General features: G+C 69.5%; 1 protein-coding gene across 1 annotated transcript in view; it reads right to left on the bottom strand.

The window, feature by feature from the left end:
- Positions 1 to 10,000, bottom strand: part of LOC144248694 (uncharacterized) — a 23,715-nt gene that overhangs the window by 5,377 nt on the left and 8,338 nt on the right. The window contains exons 2-3 of the mRNA XM_077790716.1: positions 786 to 2,235; positions 185 to 485 (exon numbers count right to left, since the gene is read on the bottom strand). Coding sequence (XP_077646842.1) covers positions 185 to 485; positions 786 to 2,235 — 1,751 coding nt within the window. The remainder of the gene's footprint in view (positions 1 to 184; positions 486 to 785; positions 2,236 to 10,000) is intronic.

Below are 10,000 nucleotides of genomic sequence, written 5' to 3'. Positions count from 1 at the left end.
CCGTAACTCCCAAAACAAACCCAGAAAACTCGAACCAAAAGTCCCGCAACGCACATTCCCCCACCCCCCACAAAAACCCACACCGAGCCCCCCCCCTCGCGCCCGCCCCCCCCACCCCCACCAGGCAAAAAAAGGTAAAGCCGGCCATTGAGAAACGCTCTACTACCCGGGTATGGGGAAATACCTCTTGCCATGGCCCCGGAATAGACTTTTCCTCCGGGCGCCGGGGTAGACCCGTTGTCCGGCCCCCCGGGCTACACCTGGTATGCCGGAGCCGGGGTAGACCTTGTACCCGGCGGCCGGGGTAGACCTGGTATCCCGGAGCCGGGGTAGACCTTGTACCCGGCGGCCGGGGTAGACCTGGTATCCCGGAGACGGGGTAGACCTTGTACCCGGCGGCCGGGGTAGACCTGGTATCCAGGAGCCGGGGTAGACCTTGTACCCGGCGGCCGGGGTAGACCTGGTATCCAGGAGACGGGGTATACCTTGTACCCGGCGGCCGGGGTAGACCTGGTATCCCGGAGACGGGGTAGACCTTGTACCCGGCGGCCGGGGTAGACCTGGTATCCCGGAGCCGGGGTAGACCTTGTACCCGGCGGCCGGGGTAGACCTGGTATCCGGGAGCCGGGGTAGACCTTGTACCCGGCGGCCGGGGTAGACCTGGTATCCCGGAGCCGGGGTAGACCTTGTACCCGGCGGCCGGGGTAGACCTGGTATCCCGGAGCCGGGGTAGACCTTGTACCCGGCGGCCGGGGTAGACCTGGTATCCCGGAGACGGGGTAGACCTTGTACACGGCGGCCGGGGTAGACCTGGTATCCCGGAGACGGGGTAGACCTTGTACCCGGCGGCCGGGGTAGACCTGGTATCCCGGAGCCGGGGTAGACCTTGTACCCGGCGGCCGGGGTAGACCTGGTATCCCGGAGACGGGGTAGACCTTGTACCCGGCGGCCGGGGTAGACCTGGTATCCCGGAGACGGGGTAGACCTTGTACCCGGCGGCCGGGGTAGACCTGGTATCCCGGAGACGGGGTAGACCTTGTACCCGGCGGCCGGGGTAGACCTGGTATCCCGGAGCCGGGGTAGACCTTGTACCCGGCGGCCGGGGTAGACCTGGTATCCCGGAGACGGGGTAGACCTTGTACCCGGCGGCCGGGGTAGACCTGGTATCCCGGAGACGGGGTAGACCTTGTACCCGGCGGCCGGGGTAGACCTGGTATCCGGGAGCCGGGGTAGACCTTGTACCCGGCGGCCGGGGTAGACCTGGTATCCGGGAGACGGGGTAGACCTTGTACCCGGCGGCCGGGGTAGACCTGGTATCCCGGAGCCGGGGTAGACCTTGTACCCGGCGGCCGGGGTAGACCTGGTATCCCGGAGACGGGGTAGACCTTGTACCCGGCGGCCGGGGTAGACCTGGTATCCGGGAGCCGGGGTAGACCTTGTACCCGGCGGCCGGGGTAGACCTGGTATCCCGGAGACGGGGTAGACCTTGTACCCGGCGGCCGGGGTAGACCTGGTATCCCGGAGCCGGGGTAGACCTTGTACCCGGCGGCCGGGGTAGACCTGGTATCCGGGAGCCGGGGTAGACCTTGTACCCGGCGGCCGGGGTAGACCTGGTATCCCGGAGCCGGGGTAGACCTTGTACCCGGCGGCCGGGGTAGACCTGGTATCCGGGAGCCGGGGTAGACCTTGTACCCGGCGGCCGGGGTAGACCTGGTATCCCGGAGACGGGGTAGACCTTGTACCCGGCGGCCGGGGTAGACCTGGTATCCCGGAGACGGGGTAGACCTTGTACCCGGCGGCCGGGGTAGACCTGGTATCCGGGAGACGGGGTAGACCTTGTACCCGGCGGCCGGGGTAGACCTGGTATCCGGGAGCCGGGGTAGACCTTGTACCCGGCGGCCGGGGTAGACCTGGTATCCCGGAGACGGGGTAGACCTTGTACCCGGCGGCCGGGGTAGACCTGGTATCCAGGAGACGGGGTAGACCTTGTACCCGGCGGCCGGGGTAGACCTGGTATCCAGGAGCCGGGGTAGACCTTGTACCCGGCGGCCGGGGTAGACCTGGTATCCAGGAGCCGGGGTAGACCTTGTACCCGGCGGTCGGGGTAGACCTGGTATCCAGGAGACGGGGTAGACCTTGTACCCGGCGGCCGGGGTAGACCTGGTATCCGGGAGCCGGGGTAGACCTTGTACCCGGCGGCCGGGGTAGACCTGGTATCCCGGAGCCGGGGTAGACCTGATATCGTCTAAGGCTGGCCTCAGCCTAGCGCCACCCAGCCCTCGCACAGAGCTGCGCACCCGGGCCGGACTTGTCCTCCGGCCGCTCGGCCGCTCGGCCGGGCGGCAGGCCTGCTGTCCCGGCACCGGACGTGGTCCTCGCGAGGCCAGGCGCCGGGCTAGGTAGACCTGGTGTCCTGGAGGCGGACTTAGGCCTCCGGCCGCCCGGCGCCGGGGTAGACCTGGTGTTCCGGGAGCCGGGGTAGACCTGGTGCACGGAAGCCTCGGGGTAGACCTGGTCTTCCGGGAGCCGGGGTAGACCTGGTGTTCCGAGCGCCGGGGTAGACTTGGTGCACGGAAGCCTCGGGGTAGACCTGGTCTTCCGGGCGCCGGGGTAGACCTGGAATTCCGGGCGCCGGGGTAGGCCTGTTCCCCTGGAGCCGGGGTAGACCTGGTGTTCCGGGCGCCGGGGTAGACCTGGTGCACGGAAGCCTCGGGGTAGACCTGGTCTTCCGGGCGCCGGGGTAGACCTGGTGCACGGAAGCCTCGGGGTAGACCTGGTCTTCCGGGCGCCGGGGTAGACCTGGTCTTCCGGGAGCCGGGGTAGACCTGGTCTTCCGGGAGCCGGGGTAGACCTGGAATTCCGGGCGCCGGGGTAGGCCTGTTCCCCTGGAGCCGGGGTAGACCTGGTCTTCCGGGAGCCGGGGTAGACCTGGTGTTCCGAGCGCCGGGGTAGACTTGGTGCACGGAAGCCTCGGGGTAGACCTGGTCTTCCGGGCGCCGGGGTAGACCTGGAATTCCGGGCGCCGGGGTAGGCCTGTTCCCCTGGAGCCGGGGTAGACCTGGTGTTCCGGGCGCCGGGGTAGACCTGGTGCACGGAAGCCTCGGGGTAGACCTGGTCTTCCGGGCGCCGGGGTAGACCTGGTGCACGGAAGCCTCGGGGTAGACCTGGTCTTCCGGGCGCCGGGGTAGACCTGGTCTTCCGGGAGCCGGGGTAGACCTGGAATTCCGGGCGCCGGGGTAGGCCTGTTCTCCTGGAGCCGGGGTAGACCTGGTCTTCCGGGAGCCGGGGTAGACCTGGAATTCCGGGCGCCGGGGTAGGCCTGTTCCCCTGGAGCCGGGGTAGACCTGGTGTTCCGGGAGCCGGGGTAGACCTGGTGCACGGAAGCCTCGGGGTAGACCTGGTCTTCCGGGAGCCGGGGTAGACCTGTCGTCCTACTCCGGGCCCGGCCTCCGGCCGCCCGGCTGCTGCGGCAGACCTTTCGCCCTGGTGTCCCGGGCGGACCTGCTGTCCCGCGCACGACCCACCCTCCGGCCGCCCGGCGCCGGTCTAGAGAGGGAAGGAGCCGGCCGTTGGGAGCCGGCAGCGCTCCCGCCTCCTCCGTGCCCAAAGCGACAGCGGCCCGGCTCCTGCCTCCGTCTCCGGATCCCTCACTGCCTTCAGCCGCTCGACCCCCCTCCCCCCCACCCCGCTGCCGTCCTGCCCCGGGCTCGGACGGGGCCAGGCCGGGCTGGAGCGTCAAGGAAAGAAGGCCGTCAAAGCAGAAGGCTGGGCGAGAGCCGAAGAGAAGGCTTCTCGGCAAAGGGGCCGCCTCTGCCGCGGGCCCCGGCCCTGCTGGCCGAAGGACCCGCCTTCCTCGGTGTCGGCCCGCTCCTGGCCCTCCCGCCGCTGCGGGTGTGCGAACCGGCCGAGGAGAGAGCGGGCGGGGGACGGCGACGGGGGTGGGGAAAGTAGTCTGCGAGCGGCGCCGGGGAGTCTGATGGGGCAGGGCGGGGCGCCCCCAACCGTCGATGGGCGGAGGCGGGGAAAGTCTTCAGGCGGGGCGCCCCCAACCGTCGATGGGCGGGCTCTGAGGGGGCGGCGTCGGATTGCGAGTGTGTGGAGCCGGCGTGTGTGTCACCGTGCCCCTCTCTCTCTGTCTCTCTCTCCCTCCCTTCCCCCCCCCGCCCCCCCGTCCCTCCCTCCCTCCCTCGCTTCCCTTGCGCGCTGGCCCCACTGAAATTCCGTTCGGCCGGGTAGGGCTGCGCGGCACCCCGGGCGGAGGGGGCTGCTGACGCTGCTTCGACGGCAGGCTGACGCAGGCTGCCTGTCAGCTTGGTCTGGGATCGCTCTGGGTACCAGAGGGAAAGAAATAAAGTTCGCCAAGAAAATTCCTTTTCCGGATCAGTTTCTTGCGCCGAGGGAACAGAAGAGTCGTTCTCTTCGAGAAGGGAGGAAAGGGGAAGCGCGGGAAATGAAACCCGAACCCCAAACCAGACCAAGGGGAACCAAGCCACAAAAAACAAAGGGATAACCCCGTAACTCCCAAAACAAACCCAGAAAACTCGAACCAAAAGTCCCGCAACGCACATTCCCCCACCCCCCACAAAAACCCACACCGAGCCCCCCCCCTCGCGCCCGCCCCCCCCACCCCCACCAGGCAAAAAAAGGTAAAGCCGGCCATTGAGAAACGCTCTACTACCCGGGTATGGGGAAATACCTCTTGCCATGGCCCCGGAATAGACTTTTCCTCCGGGCGCCGGGGTAGACCCGTTGTCCGGCCCCCCGGGCTACACCTGGTATGCCGGAGCCGGGGTAGACCTTGTACCCGGCGGCCGGGGTAGACCTGGTATCCCGGAGCCGGGGTAGACCTTGTACCCGGCGGCCGGGGTAGACCTGGTATCCCGGAGACGGGGTAGACCTTGTACCCGGCGGCCGGGGTAGACCTGGTATCCAGGAGCCGGGGTAGACCTTGTACCCGGCGGCCGGGGTAGACCTGGTATCCAGGAGACGGGGTATACCTTGTACCCGGCGGCCGGGGTAGACCTGGTATCCCGGAGACGGGGTAGACCTTGTACCCGGCGGCCGGGGTAGACCTGGTATCCCGGAGCCGGGGTAGACCTTGTACCCGGCGGCCGGGGTAGACCTGGTATCCGGGAGCCGGGATAGACCTTGTACCCGGCGGCCGGGGTAGACCTGGTATCCCGGAGCCGGGGTAGACCTTGTACCCGGCGGCCGGGGTAGACCTGGTATCCCGGAGCCGGGGTAGACCTTGTACCCGGCGGCCGGGGTAGACCTGGTATCCCGGAGACGGGGTAGACCTTGTACACGGCGGCCGGGGTAGACCTGGTATCCCGGAGACGGGGTAGACCTTGTACCCGGCGGCCGGGGTAGACCTGGTATCCCGGAGCCGGGGTAGACCTTGTACCCGGCGGCCGGGGTAGACCTGGTATCCCGGAGACGGGGTAGACCTTGTACCCGGCGGCCGGGGTAGACCTGGTATCCCGGAGACGGGGTAGACCTTGTACCCGGCGGCCGGGGTAGACCTGGTATCCCGGAGACGGGGTAGACCTTGTACCCGGCGGCCGGGGTAGACCTGGTATCCCGGAGCCGGGGTAGACCTTGTACCCGGCGGCCGGGGTAGACCTGGTATCCCGGAGACGGGGTAGACCTTGTACCCGGCGGCCGGGGTAGACCTGGTATCCCGGAGACGGGGTAGACCTTGTACCCGGCGGCCGGGGTAGACCTGGTATCCGGGAGCCGGGGTAGACCTTGTACCCGGCGGCCGGGGTAGACCTGGTATCCGGGAGACGGGGTAGACCTTGTACCCGGCGGCCGGGGTAGACCTGGTATCCCGGAGCCGGGGTAGACCTTGTACCCGGCGGCCGGGGTAGACCTGGTATCCCGGAGACGGGGTAGACCTTGTACCCGGCGGCCGGGGTAGACCTGGTATCCGGGAGCCGGGGTAGACCTTGTACCCGGCGGCCGGGGTAGACCTGGTATCCCGGAGACGGGGTAGACCTTGTACCCGGCGGCCGGGGTAGACCTGGTATCCCGGAGCCGGGGTAGACCTTGTACCCGGCGGCCGGGGTAGACCTGGTATCCGGGAGCCGGGGTAGACCTTGTACCCGGCGGCCGGGGTAGACCTGGTATCCCGGAGCCGGGGTAGACCTTGTACCCGGCGGCCGGGGTAGACCTGGTATCCGGGAGCCGGGGTAGACCTTGTACCCGGCGGCCGGGGTAGACCTGGTATCCCGGAGACGGGGTAGACCTTGTACCCGGCGGCCGGGGTAGACCTGGTATCCCGGAGACGGGGTAGACCTTGTACCCGGCGGCCGGGGTAGACCTGGTATCCGGGAGACGGGGTAGACCTTGTACCCGGCGGCCGGGGTAGACCTGGTATCCGGGAGCCGGGGTAGACCTTGTACCCGGCGGCCGGGGTAGACCTGGTATCCCGGAGACGGGGTAGACCTTGTACCCGGCGGCCGGGGTAGACCTGGTATCCAGGAGACGGGGTAGACCTTGTACCCGGCGGCCGGGGTAGACCTGGTATCCAGGAGCCGGGGTAGACCTTGTACCCGGCGGCCGGGGTAGACCTGGTATCCAGGAGCCGGGGTAGACCTTGTACCCGGCGGTCGGGGTAGACCTGGTATCCAGGAGACGGGGTAGACCTTGTACCCGGCGGCCGGGGTAGACCTGGTATCCGGGAGCCGGGGTAGACCTTGTACCCGGCGGCCGGGGTAGACCTGGTATCCCGGAGCCGGGGTAGACCTTGTACCCGGCGGCCGGGGTAGACCTGGTATCCAGGAGACGGGGTAGACCTTGTACCCGGCGGCCGGGGTAGACCTGGTATCCAGGAGCCGGGGTAGACCTTGTACCCGGCGGCCGGGGTAGACCTGGTATCCCGGAGACGGGGTAGACCTTGTACCCGGCGGCCGGGGTAGACCTGGTATCCAGGAGCCGGGGTAGACCTTGTACCCGGCGGCCGGGGTAGACCTGGTATCCGGGAGCCGGGGTAGACCTTGTACACGGCGGCCGGGGTAGACCTGGTATCCCGGAGACGGGGTAGACCTTGTACCCGGCGGCCGGGGTAGACCTGGTATCCGGGAGCCGGGGTAGACCTTGTACCCGGCGGCCGGGGTAGACCTGGTATCCAGGAGACGGGGTATACCTTGTACCCGGCGGCCGGGGTAGACCTGGTATCCCGGAGCCGGGGTAGACCTTGTACCCGGCGGCCGGGGTAGACCTGGTATCCAGGAGACGGGGTAGACCTTGTACCCGGCGGCCGGGGTAGACCTGGTATCCAGGAGCCGGGGTAGACCTTGTACCCGGCGGCCGGGGTAGACCTGGTATCCCGGAGCCGGGGTAGACCTGGTCTCCGTCCGCCCGGGTAGACCTGGTGTCGCGGCCGCCTGCGGAAGTTCACCAAGGGGTCGCTGTTCCAGGCTGCCTCCGGCTATGTCGACGTAGCGGTCGGCCTGCGCTGGCGCACCCTCCCGGTCGACTTCCACTCGTCTCCTTGGAGGCGTCGGCGGCCTTGGACTTATCTTTCCGTATATTGGGAGCGAGGTGACGGGCCGCGTCCCCGCAGGTTTCCAGGGTGCCTGCGTCGCAAGGCGGAGGATAGGGCGGCCGCGCCGCGCGGTCGTCGGGGCAGAGCGAGTGCCGCCTAGGCCGGGTGAGCCGCGTGGCTTGGTCCCGGTTCCCGTCCTGCCCAGGGCGCTCTTTCGGGGGGAGAGCTGCCCGAGAAGCCAGAGAGAAGAGAATGGGCAGTGTGAAGGGCCACCAGAGAGAGAGCCGAGAGCCGAGAGAGACGGCCCGAAAGACCGTGTCGAGAAGCCGCTCGCTGGCCGCAGCGAGGCGGTGAGAAGCCCCGCGTGTGTGTTGCTCCGCTCCGGTCGGCTGCCGTGCCGGCCCGGTTGAAGGGGGGGCGGCCCCCCTGGGACGATCGGTGGCAGGTGAGGCGGCGGCGCCTCGTCCCTTTTCCGCCTGGCCTTAAGCCGGGGCCCGCTCCGGCAGGCATTTTTCCGGCAGCCGGTCCGGTGGCAGTGGCCGGCAGCCGGGGGTCGACGCGGCCGGGCTTTTTTTTTCCCCGGCCCTCGCCCGAGAGCCTCCTCCCCGAGCAAGGCCCGGCCAGCCCGCCGCGGTGGCGGCGCCCGGTTCCCCCGCTCCCGACCTGTTTGCCAGCGTGTCCGTGTCGGAAGGGCAGCGGTGGGGCGCGCGGCCTGGCCTCGGCATTCGCCGCGTGGCCGGAGGGGCTCGGTGACGGCGGTCGCCCGATGAGCCGTGGAGCCGGGGTGGCGGCACCCCGTCCCACCGGCGCGTGCTGTTGAAGTCACCCCCTTCCTCGGCCTTAAGCCGGGGACCCGCCTTGCGGGCGGGCTGTTTTTTTCGCGGGCAGAGAGGGGCCGGCCGCGGTGGCCGGCCCGCCCTAGCACGGACCGAAGCCCCCGGCAGAGAGCAACCCCCGGAAGGTCGCGGGCGAGGCGGCGGCGCCTCGCCCTTCCTCGGTCGTGGCGACCGAGCCCGCTTCTGCCCCGGGCGGTCCGTTGCTATTTTTTCAAGGGCGTGTGCGGGTGCTGTGGGGGGCCCCGCCCGCCCGGCCTCCGATGGCCTTTTCCTCTCGCGGCCCTAAGCCGCGGCACCGAGAAGCGTGCGGGCCCACGAAAGCCGAGGTTGTGTGGAGCCGGGGGGCCGAGCGAGCCCCGAGCCGAGCGATGCCGGTGGGTTTCGAAGGGGGGGGGGCAGCGAGAAGGCGGCGCGCGCCTCGCCCCCCCCCGGGCCCCCGGCGCCCGTGGTTAGCACGGGTCCTTGTGGGCCGCGCACGCCATGTGCCTTTTTTTTTTTTTTTTTTTTTTCCGTTGATCGGTGCCGTACCCCGGCTTTTCCGAAGGGGAGAGAAAGAGAGGCCGAGAGAGAGAGAGAGAGAGAGAGAGCGCGCCAGCCGCGGGGCGGGCGAAAGCCGGTGGCACCTTTCTCGAACGCTCGGACGGGTTCCCTGGGCAGAAAAGGGTGAAGGCCATCCCCACCCCGGCCCGGCGGTCCCGTCCTTCCGTCGTCCGGCCAGGAGAGCCGTTGTCCGCGGGCGGGTGGCGGCACCCCCCCGGTCTACCCTGTGCCGGGACCGATCCGCGAGCGGATCGGTCCGGGGACGCGTGTCCCCGCTCGCACGCGCGCGGAGCCCCCAAGCCCGTCCGCTCTCGGCCCAGCCGCACCCGTGGCGGCGCCGGCCGGTGGGGCGTGCGCCTTGGTGGGCTGCCGTGGGGCCGTGGTGTGCGTTGCACGCTTTCGGCCGGGCGGTTCCGCGGCTGCTGGGGCTTTGCCTCTGCGCTCCGCTGCCTCCTCTGCCCTCGTGCAGCCGCGTCCGCCCCGATCGATGAGGCTTTTCGGGTCGCGTCGGAGAGGGCCCCCGGCCGGCCGGGCTTTCTTCCGGGGCTTCTCTGTCATGGGGAAGCCCACGGCGGGGGTCCGGTGTTCGGGCCGGGCGGTCTCTTCTCCGATTCGCTCCCCGTCGCAGGCGAGGTGTCGCCCCTCCCGCTGCCGAGGAAGGGCGTCTTGACCGTCCCAGCTGTGTGATGGCCGCGTGGCCCCGCGAGCCTACAGGTGTCCTTCGAAAGCACGCGAGGTTTGCCGGTGCCGGCCTTTGGTCCCGGTTTAGCGCCCCGTGGGTGCCGGCCGCGAGCAGCGCCGGGCGGCGGTGCGGCTGGAGCCGAGCCGCGAGGAGGCGAAAAGTCGCCGTGTCGAAGCGCAAAGGAAAGGCGAAAGCCCGATATATGAGAGAGAGAGAGAGAGAGAGGGGTGTGCGCGGCCGGGGGAAAAGAGCCCGAGCCGCCCGTGCGCGCGCGGGCGCGCACCGCACGGCGCTCCTTTGCCGTTCCGCCGCCTGCTGCAGAGCGAGCCGCCCCGGCTCGAAGGGGCCCCGGTGTCCGGGCCGCGCCCGCCTCGTCGGGTCGCTGTCTCCTCTAGCACGTCCGGTTGCTTTCCGTGTGGCCCGGTGGGGGGACGCGCCGCGGCGGGTTTCGCT

Source organism: Lonchura striata, unplaced genomic scaffold, assembly GCF_046129695.1.
Source record: "Lonchura striata isolate bLonStr1 unplaced genomic scaffold, bLonStr1.mat Scaffold_283, whole genome shotgun sequence".
NCBI classification, from domain to species: Eukaryota; Metazoa; Chordata; class Aves; order Passeriformes; family Estrildidae; genus Lonchura; species Lonchura striata.
Note: the sequence above shows the minus strand (reverse complement) of the source record. Positions and strands in the feature narration are given on the sequence as shown.